The sequence below is a fragment of the Salmo salar genome, chromosome ssa17 (genome assembly GCF_905237065.1).
Source record: "Salmo salar chromosome ssa17, Ssal_v3.1, whole genome shotgun sequence".
NCBI lineage: Eukaryota > Metazoa > Chordata > Actinopteri > Salmoniformes > Salmonidae > Salmo > Salmo salar.
In genome coordinates, this window is record NC_059458.1 from 39,176,361 (window position 1) to 39,195,837 (window position 19,477).

At 47.7% G+C, this 19,477-nt stretch overlaps 1 protein-coding gene across 1 annotated transcript in view; it reads right to left on the reverse strand.

The window, feature by feature from the left end:
* Window positions 1–19,477, reverse strand: part of LOC106591129 (protein diaphanous homolog 3) — a 764,911-nt gene that overhangs the window by 503,647 nt on the left and 241,787 nt on the right. Inside the window, 2 exon segments of the mRNA XM_045699589.1 lie at window positions 7,374–7,443; window positions 8,986–9,060. Coding sequence (XP_045555545.1) covers window positions 7,374–7,443; window positions 8,986–9,060 — 145 coding nt within the window.

Below are 19,477 nucleotides of genomic sequence, written 5' to 3' on the forward strand. Positions count from 1 at the left end.
CAGTTAGAGGTGTCAGTCCGATCGGCAGGCTGTGTGGTAGGAAAGAGCTTGAGGGCCATTGAGGATTGGTGTGTGTGTGTGTGTGTGTGTGTGTGTGTGTGTGTGTGTGTGTGTGTGGAGAGGGGGGGGGTAACGACAGCTGTGAATGCACACCATCTTAAGTGAGAAGCGTTTATTAACCATTATGACCATATGCTGTGAGGAACACCGCCAGTCTTGCCAGGGATCAGACACTCGATGCTCCTATTCTCAGAAAACTCTGAGGATTCAAGATAAACATAACATATCAAAATCTAATTTCAAGTTAGTCGAATTAGCATATCCGTAATGTGAAATGTTTTACAATGCTTTATTATTTCAGGAAGTCTTTCATTTGCCCACAATGATTAATTAAGCCCGTCTTAAAGAATGTGGATTGAATTGTGTTGCCAGACTTTGTTTTGATAAAGAAGACAATTAAAAAGGTTGCTGCAGTAACAGTGTGTTTGGTCTGGACAGCACAGCGAGGCAGGCCTGCTAACCAGAGAAAACACCATCCTTCTGTTTCCTCCTGTCTTCATAAGGACGGAAACAGAAGAGAGCAGGAACGACGGAAAGAGAGAAGGGAGGGAGGGATGAAGGGACGAGAGAAGGGAGGGATGAAGGGACGAGAGGGAGGGAGGGATGAAGGGAAGAGAGGGATGAAGGGGAGAGAGAAGGGAGGGATGAAGGGACGAGAGAAGGGAGGGATGAAGGGACGAGAGGGAGGGAGGGATGAAGGGAAGAGAGGGAGGGAGGGATGAAGGGGAGAGAGAAGGGAGGGATGAAGGGGAGAGAGAAGGGAGGGATGAAGGGACGAGAGGGAGGGAGGGATGAAGGGACGAGAGGGAGGGAGGGATGAAGGGGAGAGAGAAGGGAGGGATGAAGGGACGAGAGGGAGGGAGGGATGAAGGGACGAGAGAGGGAGGGAGGGATGAAGGGGAGAGAGAAGGGAGGGATGAAGGGAAGAGAGGGAGGGAGGGATGAAGGGAAGAGAGAGGGAGGGAGGGATGAAGGGGAGAGAGAAGGGAGGGATGAAGGGGAGAGAGGGAGGGAGGGATGAAGGGGAGACAGAAGGGAGGGATGAAGGGACGAGAGTGGGAGGGATGAAGGGAAGAGAGGGAGGGAGGGATGAAGGGGAGAGAGAAGGGAGGGATGAAGGGGAGAGAGAAGGGAGGGATGAAGGGACGAGAGGGAGGGAGGGATGAAGGGACGAGAGGGAGAGAGGGATGAAGGGGAGAGAGAAGGGAGGGATGAAGGGACGAGAGGGAGGGAGGGATGAAGGGACGAGAGAGGGAGGGAGGGATGAAGGGGAGAGAGAAGGGAGGGATGAAGGGAAGAGAGGGAGGGAGGGATGAAGGGGAGAGAGAAGGGAGGGATGAAGGGAAGAGAGGGAGGGAGGGATGAAGGGGAGAGAGAAGGGAGGGATGAAGGGACGAGAGGGAGGGAGGGATGAAGGGACGAGAGAGGGAGGGAGGGATGAAGGGGAGAGAGAAGGGAGGGATGAAGGGACAAGAGAGGGAGGGATGAAGGGAAGAGTGAGGGAGGGATGAAGGGACGCGAGAGGGAAGGATGAAGGGGAGAGAGAGGGAGGGAGGGATGAAGGGACGAGAGAGGGAGGGAGGGATGAAGGGGAGAGAGAAGGGAGGGATGAAGGGGAGAGAGAAGGGAGGGATGAAGGGGAGAGAGAAGGGAGGGATGAAGGGAAGAGAGGGAGAGAGGGATGAAGGGACGAGAGAGGGAGGGATGAAGGGAAGAGAGAGGGAGAGAGGGATGAAGGGGAGAGAGAAGGGAGGGATGAAGGGAAGAGAGGGAGGGAGGGATGAAGGGACGAGAGAGGGAGGGATGAAGGGAAGAGAGAGGGAGAGAGGGATGAAGGGGAGAGAGAAGGGAGGGATGAAGGGGAGAGAGAAGGGAGGGATGAAGGGGAGAGAGAAGGGAGGGATGAAGAGGAGAGAGAAGGGAGGGATGAAGGGAAGGAAAGACACTAAACACATTTCCCTCCTCGTTTCATTTGGCGAGAAAGAGAGGGTAGTGGAACACAGAGGTGATACTCGCATCTGGCCAGTTGCTTACGCCAGCCCGGCCTGTTGATTCAAAATGGCTTTTCCCAAATGTACTGAACAAAAATATAAACGCAACATTCAAAGTGTTGGTCCCATGTTTCACGAGCTAAAATAAAATATCCCAGAAATGTTCCATACTCACAAAAAACTGATTTCTGTTTACATCCCTGTTAGTGAGCATTTCTCCTTAGCCAAGATAATCCATCCACCTGACAGGAGTGGCATATCAAGAAGCTGATTAAACAGCATGATCATTACACAGGTGCACCTTGTGCTGGGGATAATAAAAAGCCACTGTAAAAAAATTGTCAGTTTCATCACACAACCCAACACCACAGATGTCTCAAGCTGAGGGCATGTGCAATTGGCATGCTGACCGCAGGAATGTCCACCAGAACTGTTCCCAGAGAATTTAATGTTATTTTCTCTATGATAAGCCCTCCCTCCCAATGTCATTTTAGAGAATTCCCGAGTGTTGACGCGTAGACTCTCAAGCTGGCTAGATTCATCAGTATCCGTTTATGGGCTAAAGGATTTACTCACATAATAGTGGAGTCAGATTGATGTAGTTTATTATTAATCAACTGAGTTATAATAATAACTACAAGGGAGGGAGGGAGGGAGGGAGGGAAGGAGGAGGGGAGAGAGGGAAGGAGGAGGGGAGAGAGGGAAGGAGGGGAGAGAGGGAAGGAGGAGGGGAGAGAGGGAAGGAGGAGGGGAGAGAGGGAAGGAGGAGGGGAGAGAGGGAAGGAGGAGGGGAGGGAGGGGAAGGAGAAAGAGGGGGAGGGGAGGAGAAAGAGAGGGAGGGAGGGAAGGAAGGAGGAAGAGGGGGAGGGAAGGAGAAAGAGGAAGGGAGGGAAAAAGGGAAAGAGGAAGAGAGGGAGGGAAGGAGGAAGGGAGGGAGGGAAAAAGAGAAAGAGAGGGAGGGAAGGAGGAAGGGAGGGAGGAAGAGGGAGCGGAGGAGGAAGGGAGGGGGAAAGACACTGACAGCTGGTTTGGAACACCTGTCTGGCAGCCTCCGCAGGCGCTGTGGGCGAGGCGTATCCCAAGATGCAGCAGGAGGCGAGGGCAAGGTCTGTGAGTCGGTGCCCGTGGGTAAAAGAGGCGCTTGGCACCTGTTGTGGCAACAGGATTACACAAGACCTTACAGCGAGAGGAGACGAGGAGCGGTGTGCCAGACGACGACACCTCCTCCCTGAGTGGCTGAGGCTGCATCCCCAAACGGCATTTATCATCATTTAAAGTAAAGATATAGAGGCTACACACGTTTCTAATCAAATAAATCAAATCCAATTTTATCTGTCACATGCGCTAAAAGACAACGGGTCTTGACTTTACCGTGAAATACTTTCTTACGAGAGAGTTAAAAATATATAAAATACAATTAAAATAGTAATACAAGAAGAATGACTCTTGTCCAGGTTGACGTTGGTCGTCATGTCTCCTGGCCAGGTTGACGTTGGTCGTCATGACTCCTGTCCAGGTTGACGTTGGTCGTCATGTCTCCTGTCCAGGTTGACGTTGGTCGTCATGACTCCTGTCCAGGTTGACGTTGGTCGTCATGTCTCCTGTCCAGGTTGACGTTGGTCGTCATGTCTCCTGTCCAGGTTGACGTTGGTCGTCATGACTCCTGTCCAGGTTGACGTTGGTCGTCATGACTCCTGTCCAGGTTGACGTTGGTCGTCATGACTCCTGTCCAGGTTGACGTTGGTCGTCATGACTCCTGTCCAGGTTGACGTTGGTCGTCGCGACTCCTGTCCAGGTTGACGTTGGTCGTCGTGACTCCTGTCCAGGTTGACGTTGGTCGTCGCGACTCCTGTCCAGGTTGACGTTGGTCGTCATGACTTCTGTCCAGGTTGACGTTGGTCGTCATGACTCCTGTCCAGGTTGACGTTGGTCGTCGCGACTCCTGTCCAGGTTGACGTTGGTCGTCGCGACTCCTGTCCAGGTTGACGTTGGTCGTCGCGACTCCTGTCCAGGTTGACGTTGGTCGTCGCGACTCCTGTCCAGGTTGACGTTGGTCGTCGCGACTCCTGTCCAGGTTGACGTTGGTCGTCGCGACTCCTGTCCAGGTTGACGTTGGTCGTCATGACTCCTGTCCAGGTTGACGTTTGTCGTCGCGACTTCTGTCCAGGTTGACGTTTGTCGTCGCATGACTCCTGTCCAGGTTGACGTTGGTCGTCATGACTCCTGTCCAGGTTGACGTTTGTCGTCATGACTCCTGTCCAGGTTGACGTTTGTCGTCATGACTCCTGTCCAGGTTGACGTTTGTCGTCATGACTCCTGTCCAGGTTGACGTTTGTCGTCATGACTCTTGTCTAGGTTGACGTTTGTCGTCATGACTCTTGTCCTGCAGGCAGAACTGAGTGATTTCCCCTTAGATAGGCCAGCTGCAAATTCAAAACGGCTATATTGTAAAAATGTATGAAAACAAAAATGTGCCATTTGGTCTTAATTTAAAATTAGGCATTAAGGTTAACAGTGTGGTTAAGGTTAGGTTTAAGTGAACTCTTTGGTCTGAATGCCAAGCATCACGTCTGGAGGAAACCTGGCACCATCCCTACGGTGAAGCATGGTGGTGGCAGCATCATGCCGAGGGGATGTTTTTCAGCAGCAGGGGCTGGGAGACTAGTCAGGATCGAGGGAAAGATGAACGGAGCAAAGAACAGAGAGATCATTGATGAAAACCTGCTTCAGAGAGCTCAGGACCTCAGACTGGGTCGAAGGTTCACCTTCCAACAGGACAATGACCCTAAGCACACAGCCAAGACAACGCAGGAGTGGCTTTGGGACAAGTATCTGAACGTAAAGGGTCTGAATACTTACGAAAACTTGATATTTTGTTTTAAATTGTTAATAAATTTGCAAAAAATTCTAAAAACCGATTTTTATATTCATTATGGGGAATTGTGTGTAGATTGATGAGGGAAAATTATATTTAATCAAATATAGAATAAGGCTGTAACGTAACAAAATGTTGAAAAAGTCAAAGGGTCTGAATACTTTTTTACTGTGAATCTACTTGAAAATCTATGGCAAAACCAGAACATGGTTGCCTAGCAATGAACAACCACCAATTTGACAGAGCTTGAAGAATTTTGAAAAGAACGTTGCATAAACCAGATGTGAAAATATCTCAGACTTACACAGAAAGCTGTAAATCGCTGCCAAACATCCTCCTGTCTGTTTCCACGGTACTCTGCTTCCACGGTACTCTGTTTCCACGGTACTCTGTTTCCACGGTAGTCTGTTTCCACGGTAGTCTGTTTCCACGGTACTCTGTTTCCACGGTACTCTGTTTCCACGGTAGTCTGTTTCCACGGTAGTCTGTTTCCACGGTACTCTGTTTCCACGGTACTCTGTTTCCACGGTACTCTGTTTCCACGGTACTCTGTTTCCACGGTACTCTGTTTCCACGGTACTCTGTTTCCACGGTAGTCTGTTTCCACGGTACTCTGTTTCTACAACGTATTGACTCAGGGGTGTGAATACTTACGTAAATACATTTTCTGTATTTCATGTTCAATAAATGTGCAAACATTATCTAGAAATGTGTTTTCACTTTGTTATTATGGTGTGTTGTGTATAGATGGGTGAGAGATTTTGTATTTATTTAATCTATTTTGAATTTAGGCTGTAACAACAAAATGTGGAATAAGTCCAGGGTTAAGAATTATTTCAGAAGGGACAGGGAGTACCAGAACCAATTCAGCAGTGGGACACCTTCCTACTCTCCCAGACAAGAGATGATCCTTGGTGGCATCCGTGGTGACTCTAGTCCACTGTCTGTTTCCATGGTATTAGGACAAATAGAGGACTTCATCAATACTGAGGCTTTTGGGTCCCTCCTCCTCTACTCAGAGGGTGCAGGGTCCTCCTCCTCTACTCAGAGGGTGCAGGGTCCTCCTCCTCTACTCAGAGGGTGCAGGGTCCTCCTCCTCTACTCAGAGGGTGCAGGGTCCTCCTCCTCTACTCAGAGGGTGCAGGGTCCTCCTCCTCTACTCTGAGGGTGCAGGGTCCTCCTCCTCTACTCTGAGGGTGCAGGGTCCTCCTCCTCTACTCTGAGGGTGCAGGGTCCTCCTCCTCTACTCTGAGGGTGCAGGGTCCTCCTCCTCTACTCTGAGGGTGCAGGGTCCTCCTCCTCTACTCTGAGGGTGTAGGGTCCTCCTCCTCTACTCAGAGGGTGCAGGGTCCTCCTCCTCTACTCAGAGGGTGCAGGGTCCTCCTCCTCTACTCTGAGGGTGCAGGGTCCTCCTCCTCTACTCTGAGGGTGCAGGGTCCTCCTCCTCTACTCTGAGGGTGTAGGGTCCTCCTCCTCTACTCAGAGGATGTAGGGTCCTCCTCTACTCTGAGGGTGTAGGGTTCTATGAGTCCTGGTCCAACACATGGAACCAGCCAGCGTGATCATATGTGTGGTGCTTCAGTTGAAACGCAGCACTGGAACGTCTGGTCCACTACAGCCTCCCTGAGAGGCCTGGGAGAACGTCTGGTCCACTACAGCCTCCCTGAGAGGCCTGGGAGAACGTCTGGTCCACTACAGCCTCCCTGAGAGGCCTGGGAGAACGTCTGGTCCACTACAGCCTCCCTGAGAGGCCTGGGAGAACGTCTGGTCCACTACAGCCTCCCTGAGAGGCCTGGGAGAACGTCTGGTCCACTACAGCCTCCCTGAGAGGCCTGGGAGAACGTCTGGTCCGCTACAGCCTCCCTGAGAGGCCTGGGAGAACGTCTCTCTCTCTCTGGTGTAGAGCTGAACGGTAGGAGCAGGATCCCCTCAGAGCTCACAGCCTTCTGGAGTCTATTTCATCCTTAACCTGTTGAAGAGGCCCTCAGTGGGGGAGATCACCTAACACACGCTAATGTGGATGTGTGTGTGTGTGTGTGTGTGTGTGTGTGTGTGTGTGTGTGTGGCCTAACGCTGCTCGTTAGGAGTTGGATGTGTAGATAGTTTACACATCTCTCTATTGCATTAGAGAGGACAGAGTAGGATACACCTTGTTGTTCATGAGGGATTAGCTACATTACCTTCTTGTTCGTGAATGATTAGCTACATTACCTTGTTGTTTGTGAATGATTCGCTGCATTACCTTGTTGTTTGTGAATGATTAGCTACATTACCTTGTTCATGAATGATTATCTACATTACCTTGTTGTTCATGGATGATTAGCTACATTATCTTGTTGTTCCTGAGGGATTAGCTACATTACCTTGTTCATGAATGATTAGCTACATTACCTTGTTCATGAATGATTAGCTACATTACCTTGTTCATGAATGATTAGCTACATTACCTTGTTGTTCATGAAGGCTTTGAGGCACTGGATGACTTTATGCTGGCTCTTCTTGTCAGGTTTATCCTGGCTACAGAGACAACAGACAGAGAGGAGAGAGGGATATTGAGGGAGTGAGAGAGAGAGAGAGCGCATGGGAGAGAGAGAGAGAAACGAGATGAACATTTATATTGAACATGTGGTGATGTTTCTACATTGAGTTAATGCAGTCAGTGTGTGTGTGTGTGTGTGTATACAGTCAGTGTGTGTGTGTGTATACAGTCAGTGTGTGTGTGTGTGTGTGTATATATATATACAGTCAGTGTGTGTGTGTGTATATATACAGTCAGTGTGTGTGTGTGTGTGTGTGTATATATACAGTCAGTGTGTGTGTGTGTGTGTGTGTGTATATACAGTCAGTGTGTGTGTGTGTGTGTATATACAGTCAGTGTGTGTGTGTGTGTGTGTGTGTGTGTGTGTGTGTGTGTGTGTGTGTATATATAGTCAGTGTGTGTGTATGCAGTCAGTGTGTGTGTGTATATACAGTCAGTGTGTGTGTGTGTGTGTGTGTGTGTATATACAGTCAGTGTGTGTGTGTGTGTGTGTGTATATACAGTCAGTGTGTGTGTGTGTGTGTGTGTGGGTATACAGTCAGTGTGTGTGTGTGTGTGTGTAGTGTGTGTGTGTGTGTGTGTGTGTGTGTGTGTGTTATACAGGTGTGTGTGTGTGTGTATACAGTCAGTGTGTGTATACAGTCAGTGTGTGTGTGTGTTTATACAGTCAGTGTGTGTGTGTGTGTATACAGTCAGTGTGTGTGTGTGTGTATACAGTCAGTGTGTGTGTGTGTGTATACAGTCAGTGTGTGCGTATACAGTCAGTGTGTGTGTGTGTGTGTATACAGTCAGTGTGTGTGTATACAGTCAGTGTGTGTGTGTGTGTATACAGTCAGTGTGTGTGTATACAGTCAGTGTGTGTGTGTGTGTATACAGTCAGTGTGTGTGTATACAGTCAGTGTGTGTGTGTGTGTGTATACAGTCAGTGTGTGTGTATACAGTCAGTGTGTGTGTGTGTGTATACAGTCAGTGTGTGTGTATACAGTCAGTGTGTGTGTGTGTGTATACAGTCAGTGTGTGTGTATACAGTCAGTGTGTGTGTATACAGTCAGTGTGTGTGTGTGTGTGTATACAAGTGGTCAGTGTGTGTGTATACAGGTCAGTGTGTGTGTGTGTGTATACAGGTCAGTGTGTGTGTATACAGGTCAGTGTGTGTGTGTGTATACAGTCAGTGTGTGTGTGTGTATACAGTCAGTGTGTGTGTGTGTATACATGTCAGTGTGTGTGTGTGTATACAGTCAGTGTGTGTGTGTATACATGTCAGTGTGTGTGTGTGTGTGTATACAGTCAGTGTGTGTGTATACAGTCAGTGTGTGTGTATACAGTCAGTGTGTGTGTGTGTGTGTATACAGTCAGTGTGTGTGTATACAGTCAGTGTGTGTGTATACAGTCAGTGTGTGTGTATACAGTCAGTGTGTGTGTGTGTGTGTATACAGTCAGTGTGTGTGTGTGTGTATACAGTCAGTGTGTGTGTGTGTATACAGTCAGTGTGTGTGTATACAGTCAGTGTGTGTTCTTACTGTTTCTTGTGGAGCAGCTTCTCCAGGATGTCCAGCAGCAGTCCCAGACCCTCGTGGCCAAAGCTCTGCACCCAGCTGGGGGAGGAAGAAAAACAGCTCAGAAATAAATAAACCTATTTTTATCCAAAGTGGTCGTTTTACACCTTATCTATGGTCACTGGATGGACGAGAGCAGTGGTTCCCTTTTTGGGTTACTGTACCACCAACTGAATTCTGCTCTGCCCAGAGTACCCCTGATGTACCCCCAGGGATCCTCGTATCCTCTGTAAATAGGCCAGGTACACCCAGGGATCCTAGTACCCGATGTAGATAGGCCAGGTACCCCCAGGGATCCTCGTACCCTCTGTAGATATGTCAGGTACCCCCAGGGACCCTCATACCCTCTGTAGATATGCCAGGGATCCTCGTACCCTCTGTAGATATGCCAGGTACCCCCAGGGATCCTCGTATCCTCTGTAAATAGGCCAGGTACACCCAGGGATGCTAGTACCCGATGTAGATAGGCCAGGTACCCCCAGGGATCCTCGTACCCTCTGTAGATATGTCAGGTACCCCCAGGGATCCTCATACCCTCTGTAGATATGCCAGGTACCCCCCAGGGATCCTCGTACCCTCTGTAGATATGCCAGGTACCCCCAGGGATCCTCGTATCCTCTGTAAATAGGCCAGGTACCCCCAGGGATCCTAGTACCCGATGTAGATAGGCCAGGTACCCCCAGGGATCCTCGTACCCTCTGTAGATATGTCAGGTACCCCCAGGGATCCTCATACCCTCTGTAGATATGCCAGGTACCCCCTAGGGATCCTCGTACCCTCTGTAGATATGCCAGGTACCCCCAGGGATCCTCGTATCCTCTGTAAATAGGCCAGGTACACCCAGGGATGCTAGTACCCGATGTAGATAGGCCAGGTACCCCCAGGGATCCTCGTACCCTCTGTAGATATGTCAGGTACACCCAGGGATCCTCATACCCTCTGTAGATATGCCAGGTACCCCCCAGGGATCCTCGTACCCTCTGTAGATATGCCAGGTACCCCCAGGGATCCTCGTATCCTCTGTAAATAGGCCAGGTACACCCAGGGATGCTAGTACCCGATGTAGATAGGCCAGGTACCCCCAGGGATCCTCGTGCCCTCTGTAGATATGTCAGGTACACCCAGGGATCCTCATACCCTCTGTAGATATGCCAGGTACCCCCCAGGGATCCTCGTACCCTCTGTAGATATACCAGGTACCCCCAGGGATCCTCGTATCCTCTGTAAATAGGCCAGGTACCTCCAGGGATCCTAGTACCCGATGTAGATAGGCCAGGTACCCCCAGGGATCCTCGTATCCTCTGTAAATAGGCCAGGTAACCCCAGGGATCCTCATACCCTCTGTAAATAGGCCAGGTAACCCCAGGGATCCTAGTACCCTCTGTAAATAGGCCAGGTACCCCCAGGGATCCTAGTACCCTCTATAAATAGGTCAGGTACCCCCAGGGATCCTCGTACCCTCTGTAGATATGTCAGGTACCCCCAGGGATCCTCATACCCTCTGTAGATATGCCAGGTACCCCCAGGGATCCTCATACCTTCTGTAGATATGCCAGGTACCCCCAGGGATCCTCGTATCCTCTGTAAATAGGCCAGGTAACCCCAGGGATCCCCATACCCTCTGTAAATAGGCCAGGTACCCCCAGGGATCCTAGTACCCTCTGTAAATAGGCCAGGTACCCCCAGGGATCCTAGTACCCTCTGTAAATAGGCCAGGTACCCCCAGGGATCCTAGTACCCTCTATAAATAGGCCAGGTACCCCCAGGGATCCTTGTACCCTCTATAAATAGGTCAGGTACCCCCAGGGATCCTTGTACCCCCTGCTTGGTAACAACTGGACTAGATGGTAACTGTATCTGGTCTCAACTAGTGCACTACATAGAACAGAAATGTTCCATTTGGGACACACCGCCACCTATGCATACTAGACTAAAGAGCAAGGACGACGTGTTAAAAACATGATGAAAACCAAATGTGGAGTGGCTGGCCTGTGTTTGTTCTGAACCTATTAAAACGTCAGCACATTCAGACAGGCGGAGGAGAACTTCTCCCGACGGAACCCATGGATGAAACCCGCTGATCTGAGTCCATTTAAATCACATTTCCTTCCAAAAAAAAAACCTCGCTCTCTCCTTTCAGCCACTCAATCCCCCTGTGGGGAAACACATCTAATAATATTGCTATTCCCTCGTCTATAATTGAGGAGAAAATAAATGAATTCCCAAAGCTGTTATTTCTCTAAGTTGTTTATTACACATAGCTTAGTCTGTTTGAGAGGGTATATCATGTGTGATTCAGAGGTTTCAGAGCTGAGGGGAGGACAGACAGGAAGGACAGACAGACAGACATAATCCTCCCTGCTAGGAGGCTGATCCATACTTCTTTCAAGTCACTTTCAACTTCTCACAGAGGATTTACCCTGGCACTCCAAACCTTCAAAAACAAACGTGATGGCACAGTGTGAGGTCTGTCCCTTTCAGCCTCGGAGTTCTTCAAGTCTTGTTCTGAAAACTAATATATGAAGAGCAGCGTCAATTATGTCCAATGGGGCTAGTTCTGGGTTCACACTAGGGCTGGGCGATATGGACCAAAAGTCATATCCCGATATATTTAGGCTGAATATCCATATAAGATATATATCCCGATATCTTTTCCGCAAAGTGAGAGCAAATGTTCAGTCAAAGTCAAAGCCAGATATGACATGTCTCAAGTAGTTTTATTGAAAGCGGCTATTTCAGTGAACAGTTGAAAAATCAAATGAATAAATAATAAACAGGGCTCTTCACCTGGTTCAGATTAAATGCTCAGCTGTTCAAATAACAACAACATGTAAACATAAACACTGTAGAACAACAGGAGTACCTTTTTTTGAAATCAAAGCTCCATAAGGTGCACATTTAAATAAATAAAAATATCTTAAACAAAAATAGCCTATAAAATAAAATAGGCCCATCTTTTTCTGAAATAAATATTATATATATTTATGAGAAAAGTCAACTTTTTTTTAGTTTGACAACTTTAAATGGCTTATTAAAATCAAATTACAGATTTCTTCTCCTTTCTAACAAATCCACAGTTGCAAATAACGAACATTACAAAATAATAAAATATGACAAACCCTAGTAAGGGCAGAAATTATATATAAATAAAGAACAAAATAAAGTGCTCAGTTTGAGAAAATGTTTTTTAAACATCAGCCTGAGATTACCATTTGCTTTTTGTTAACTCAATTTCTTATCTGAACAGCCTCAACCAGTTGCACAAGAAACAGACTATCAACTCAATAAACATTTTCCCCCTCTTTTTTTACTTTGATAAACAGTAATGCTGTCTTGAGGTAGACATTAGGCACACTGCGGGAAAATGAAGTTTGCAGTGAGCTTTGTTTCGGGGCTGGAGCTTTTTCGGGTTGTCGACGGCTTGCGGCTGGGGCTTCTGCAGCGCGCAGTTTCACACACTCTTTCTATTGCAGTTTGTGCCACTGTTTTAGGTGGTGAAAAAGATTTGTAGTGCTTCCACCCCTGGCTGTAACTTTTTTATGGCACTGCCTACATATAACGTGATTTTGTTGCTCATCTGATACTTTGAATCCGAACCATCTCCAAATTACTGAACCAATGCTTTTTCTTTTACTAACCAATTCCTCCTCAAAACGCTCCGCAGACGCTGTTGCTTCCTCCATGTTTGTTGAAGTGTCTGTTCCTGCCCCTCCCCCCTCTGTGCATGAAAGAGGAGGGGCGGGGCGCGGGGAGCAGCGCAGAGAGCTCCGGGTCTGCAGCTTGCTTGGAGCAAGGATCAAAGCGCAAATTTGAACTATATCGATATATGCGAAATGGTCTAATTTCATATCACATTTAAAATATATCGATATATTTTTTATATCGATATATCGCCCAGCCCTAGTTCACACCCTTCAGAGAGAGAGACAGAGATACAGAGAGAGACAGAGACACAGAGAGAGAGAGAGAGAGAGAGAGAGAGAGAGAGAACATAGCCTTGCTATTGAGAAAGGCCGCCGTAGGCAGACCTGGCTCTCAAGAGAAGACAGGCTATGTGCACACTGCCCACAAAATGAGGTGGAAACTGAGCTGCACTTCCTAACCTCCTGCCCAATGTATGGCCATATTAGAGACACATATTTCCCTCAAATTACACAGATCCACAAAGACTTACAAAACAAATCCAATTTTGAAAACTCCTATATCTACTGGGTGAAATACCACAGTGTTCCATCACAGCAGCAAGATGTGTGACCTGTTGCCACAAGAAAAGGTCAACCAGTGAAGACAAACACCATTGTAAATACAACCCATATTTATGCTTATTTATTTTCCCTTTTGTACTTTAACTATTTGCACATAATATACTGCTAAAAAAAATAAAGGGAACACTTAAACAACACATCCTAGATCTGAATGAAAGAAATAATCTTATTAAATACTTTTTTCTTTACATAGTTGAATGTGCTGACAACAAAATCACACAAAAATATTAAATGGAAATCCAATTTATCAACCCATGAAGGTCTGGATTTGGAGTCACACTGAAAATTAAAGTGAAAAACCATACTACAGGCTGATCCAACTTTGATGTAATGTCCTTAAAACAAGTCAAAATGAGGCTCAGTAGTGTGTGTGGCCTCCACGTGCCTGTATGACCTCCCTACAACGCCTGGGCATGCTCCTGATGAGGTGGCGGATGGTCTCCTGAGGGATCTCCTCCCAGACCTGGACTAAAGCATCCGCCAACTCCTGGACAGTCTGTGGTGCAACGTGGCGTTGGTGGATGGAGCGAGACATGATGTCCCAGATGTACTCAATTGGATTCAGGTCTGGGGAACGGGCGGGCCAGTCCATAGCATCAATGCCTCCCTCTTGCAGGAACTGCTGACACACTCCAGCCACATGAGGTCTAGCATTGTCTTGCATTAGGAGGAACCCAGGGCCAACCGCACCAGCATATAGTCTCACAAGGGGTCTGAGGATCTCATCTCGGTACCTAATGGCAGTCAGGCTACCTCTGGCGAGCACATGGAGGGCTGTGCGGCCCCCCAAAGAAATGCCACCCCACACCATGACTGACCCACTGCCAAACCGGTCATGCTGGAGGATGTTGCAGGCAGCAGAACGTTATCCACGGCGTCTCCAGACTCTGTCACGTCTGTCACGTGCTCAGTGTGAACCTGCTTTCATCTGTGAAGAGCACAGGGCGCCAGTGGCGAATTTGCCAATCTTGGTGTTCTCTGGAAAATGCCAAACGTCCTGCACGGTGTTGGGCTGTAAGCACAACCCCCACCTGTGGACGTCGGGCCCTCATACCACCCTCATGGAGTCTGTTTCTGACCGTTTGAGCAGACACATGCACATTTGTGGCCTGCTGGAGGTCATTTTGCAGGGCTTTGGCAGTGCTCCTCCTGCTCCTCCTTGCACAAAGGCGGAGGTAGCGGTCCTGCTGCTGGGTTGTTGCCCTCCTACGGCCTCCTCCACGTCTCCTGATGTACTGGCCTGTCTCCTGGTAGCGCCTCCATGCTCTGGACACTACGCTGACAGACACAGCAAACCTTCTTGCCACAGCTCGCATTGATGTGCCATCCTGGATGAGCTGCACTACCTGAGCCACTTGTGTGGGTTGTAGACTCCGTCTCATGCTACCACTAGAGTGAAAGCACCGCCAGCATTCAAAAGTGACCAAAACATCAGCCAGGAAGCATAGGAACTGAGAAGTGGTCTGTGGTCCCCACCTGCAGAACCACTCCTTTATTGGGGGTGTCTTGCTAATTGCCTATAATTTCCACCTGTTGTCTATTCCATTTGCACTACAGCATGTGAAATTTAATGTCAATCAGTGGTGCTTCCTAAGTGGACAGTTTGATTTCACAGAAGTGTGATTGACTTGGAGTTATTGTGTTGTTTAAGTGTTCCCTTTATTTTTTTGAGCAGTGTATGACATTTGAAATGTCTTCATTCTTTTGGAACTTTTGAGAGTGTAATGTTTACTGTTAACTTGTATTGTTTATTGACTATTCCACTTGCTTTGGCAATGTTAACATATGTTTCCCATGCCAATAAAGTCCTTAAATTGAATAGAATTGAGAGAGCCAGAAAGAGAGGGCCAGAGAGAGAGAGAGAGAGAGCCAGAGAGGGCCAGGGAGAGAAAGAGGGTCAGAGAGAGAGAGAGGGCCAGAGAGAGAGAGAGGGCCAGAGAGAGAGAGAGGGCCAGAGAGAGAGAGAGGGCCAGAGAGAGAGAGAGAGCCAGAGAGGGCCAGGGAGAGAAAGAGGGCCAGAGAGAGAGAGAGGGCCAGAGAGAGAGAGAGAGGGCCAGAGAGAGAGAGAGGGCCAGAGAGAGAGAGAGAGGGCCAGAGAGAGAGAGAGAGAGAGGGCCAGAGAGAGAGAGGGCCAGAGAGAGAGAGGGCCAGAGAGAGAGAGAGAGGGCCAGAGAGAGAGAGGGCCAGAGAGAGAGAGAGAGAGAGGGCCAGAGAGAGAGGGCCAGAGAGAGAGGGCCAGAGAGAGAGGGCCAGAGAGAGAGAGAGAGGGCCAGAGAGAGAGAGAGAGGGCCAGAGAGAGAGAGAGGGCCAGAGAGAGAGAGAGGGCCAGAGAGAGAGAGAGAGAGAGAGGGCCAGAGAGAGAGGGCCAGAGAGAGAGAGAGAGGGCCAGAGAGAGAGAGAGAGAGGGCCAGGGAGAGAGAGAGAGAGGGCCAGAGAGAGAGAGCAAGCCAGACAGAGAGAGAGTATGACCATATAAGAGTGACATATTTTCCTGAGATTACAGACCCACAAAGAACAAATCCAAATTTGATCAACTCCCATATCTATTGGGTGAAATACCACAGTGTTCCATCACAGCAGCAAGATGTGTGACCTGTTGCCACAAGAAAAGGTCAACCAGTGAAGAACAAACACCATTGTAAATACAACCCATATTTATGTTTATTTATTTTCCCTTTTAACTATTTGCACATTGTTACAACACTGTATATAGGCCGTAAAATAACATTTGTAATGTCTCTATTTTTTTAAACTTTTGTGAGTGTAATGTTAACTGTTTATTTCAGTTTGTTTATTGTCTATTTCAATTGATTTGGCAATGTAAAAATATGTTTCCCATGCCAATAAAGCCATTTGAATTGAGATGGAGAAAGAGAAGGTGGACGCAGAGAGGAGAGGGATGGAGAGAGGATGGAGAGAGAGAAGGTGGACGCAGAGAAGAGAGAGATGGAGAGAGAGAAAGTGAAAGAAAGAAAGAAAGAAAGAAAGAAAGAAAGAAAGAAAGAAAGAAAGAAAGAAAGAAAGAAAGAAAGAAAGAAAGAAAGAAAGAAAGAAAGAAAGAAAGAAAGAGAAGTGGGGGGGGAGGGAGAGAGAGAGATATCTCGCCATATTAGGATGCAGGACTTGTGCACTTCTAATCAACAATGTCAGCAAGTGATCTGAAGCTGAAGCCAAACTGCAGAGGGAGGAGCTGCCCAGCTCTGCTCTGGAGTGAATCTGTCAAAAGGAGGGCGCTCGGGGGAAGACACAGGTCAGATGACATCATCTGCTTTTATTTATGTTTCATTGAACCTTTATTTAACGAGGCAATTCAGTTTGAGGCTTTGGTTGTGTTGTTTAAAGAATAATAAGGCCATCCATATATATTAGACCCTAACGGCTGTGGGGGACAGAACAGAGGAGAGGACAGAACAGAGGAGAGAGGAGAGAACAGAGGAGAGAGGAGAGAACAGAGGAGAGGAGAGAACAGAGGAGAGGAGAGAACAGAGGAGAGAGGAGAGAACAGAGGAGAGAGGAGAGAACAGAGGAGAGAGGAGAGAACAGAGGAGAGAGGAGAGAACAGAGGAGAGGAGAGAGAGGAGAGAACAGAGGAGAGGAGAGAACAGAGGAGAGGAGAGAACAGAGGAGAGAGGAGAGAACAGAGGAGAGGAGAGAGAGGAGAGAACAGAGGAGAGAACAGAACAGAGGAGAGGAGAGAACAGAGGAGAGGAGAGAGAGGAGAGAACAGAGGAGAGGAGAGAACAGAGGAGAGGAGAGAACAGAGGAGAGAGGAGAGAACAGAGGAGAGGAGAGAGAGGAGAGAACAGAGGAGAGAACAGAACAGAGGAGAGGAGAGAACAGAGGAGAGAGGAGAGAACAGAGGAGAATGTGAATGAGAATGTGAATCTACATTTAATGATGCACATCAAGGAAAATACGCTAATTACAATATTGATGTTTCATTAAAAAAACAGAGGACTTCTGACATAACAGGAGGCGTTGAATAGTTTTATTTCCTCGGGCCCTGAATCAGGTCAAGGAGAAGGGCCAGTAATTGATAAATCAGCAGAGCGTAGGAACGAGCGTTGGAGGAACGGAATAATCAGGAGACACTTTACTTTCCCTGCAACGAGGAAGAATCTGATCTCTATCCCTCCATCCCTCCATCTATCCATCAGTCTCTCCTTCTACCTCCCCCCAGAGGGAGGACCATCAGTCTCTCCTTCCACCTCCCCCCAGAGGGAGGACCATCAGTCTCTCCTTCCACCTCCCCCCAGAGGGAGGACCATCAGTCTCTCCTTCCACCTCCCCCCAGAGGGAGGACCATCAGTCTCTCCTTCCACCTCCCCCCCCCAGAGGGAGGACCATCAGTCTCTCCTTCCACCTCCCCCCAGAGGGAGGACCATCAGTCTCTCCTTCCACCTCCCCCCAGAGGGAGGACCATCAGTCTCTCCTTCCACCTCCCCCCCCAGAGGGAGGACCATCAGTCTCTCCTTCCACCCCCCCAGAGGAGGACCATCAGTCTCTCCTTCCACCCCCCCCCATAATGTCAAAGTGGAATTCTGTTTGAAAAGCTGAAATGTCTTGAGTTAATCGGTTTTCAACCCCTTTGTTATTACAAGCTTAAATACATTTGCTAACGTCACATTATTTATTTGTATTTATTTTATTTAACCTTTGTTTAACCAGGTAGGCCAGTTGAGAACAAGTTCTCATTTACAACTGCGACCTGGCCAAGATAAAGCAAAGCAGTGCTACGAAAACAACAACAACAACAGAGTTACACATGGAATAAACAAACGTACAGTCAATAACACAATAGAAACATCTATAATACGTTGAATGGAGTCACTGAGTTCAACTACAGCGTTAAACATGATTTCTGGATAACTACCTCATCTCTGTACCCCACACATACAGTTATCTGTACGGTCCCTCAGTCCAGCAGTGAATTTCAAACCCCAGATTCAACCACAAAGACCATGGAGGTTTTCCAATGACTCACAAAGAAGGGCACCTATTGGTAGATGGGTAAAAAAAAATAACATTGAATATCCGTTTGAGCACAGGGACGATATTAATGACAACTTGGATGACTTAAAGCTAAAATACAATAAATCCCATGACTAACTGGTTGACAGACTAATTGTCTGGCACCATGTTAACCTCCACTTTCAAGTCAGAAAGTCATGACCATCGTCCTTTTAGGGAAACAGGATCATTCTGAACATGTATTAAACAGAGTTTGACCACTTCCTGTCCCCTTGTTTAGGGAGTCCGGGGTCCGACCTGGGATCATTTGTATGTAGAAGAACCGAAAAAGCTCAGTTTGGTGACTTTTTTAAAAAGGATATTCTACTTCAAAACGTATGAAAAATAAAATGATGCCGACACAATCTAAAATATCATTTGCACCTCCAGAAATTAGCAAAATAACATTTGAGTAAAAATGATGTTAAAATGATTACCATATCAGACCAGTCATCTAGCCAATAGCCATTAGGAGCTGTCGCCCAACTGATGAAGCTAAGTCCCCATAGGCTGAAGCTAAGTCCCCATAGGCTGAAGCACAGAGTTGGTCCATCTGTATTTACACCATTACACACATCCTGATTGTTGTTATTATTAATTAGTATTATTTTATTATAAATATATTTATTAACATTCAGCACAGACCCCAGACCTGTCTCATTAACATTCAACACAGACCCCAGACCTGTCTCATTAACATTCAACACAGACCCCAGACCTGTCATTAACATTCAACACAGACCCCAGACCTGTCTCATTAACATTCAGCACAGACCCCAGACCTGTCATTAACATTCAACACAGACCCCAGACCTGTCTCATTAACATTCAACACAGACCCCAGACCTGTCTCATTAACATTCAACACAGACCCCAGACCTGTCTCATTAACATTCAACACAGACCCCAGACCTGTCATTAACATTCAACACAGACCCCAGACCTGTCTCATTAACATTCAGCACAGACCCCAGACCTGTCATTAACATTCAGCACAGACCCCAGACCTGTCATTAACATTCAGCACTGACCCCAGACCTGTCATTAACATTCAACACAGACCCCAGACCTGTCATTAACATTCAACACAGACCCCAGACCTGCATCTCACCTCAGCTCAATTAAATATATTTTTTCATATAGGTGACACTCAGTGGAGAGGTGTGTGTGGATCCACAGAG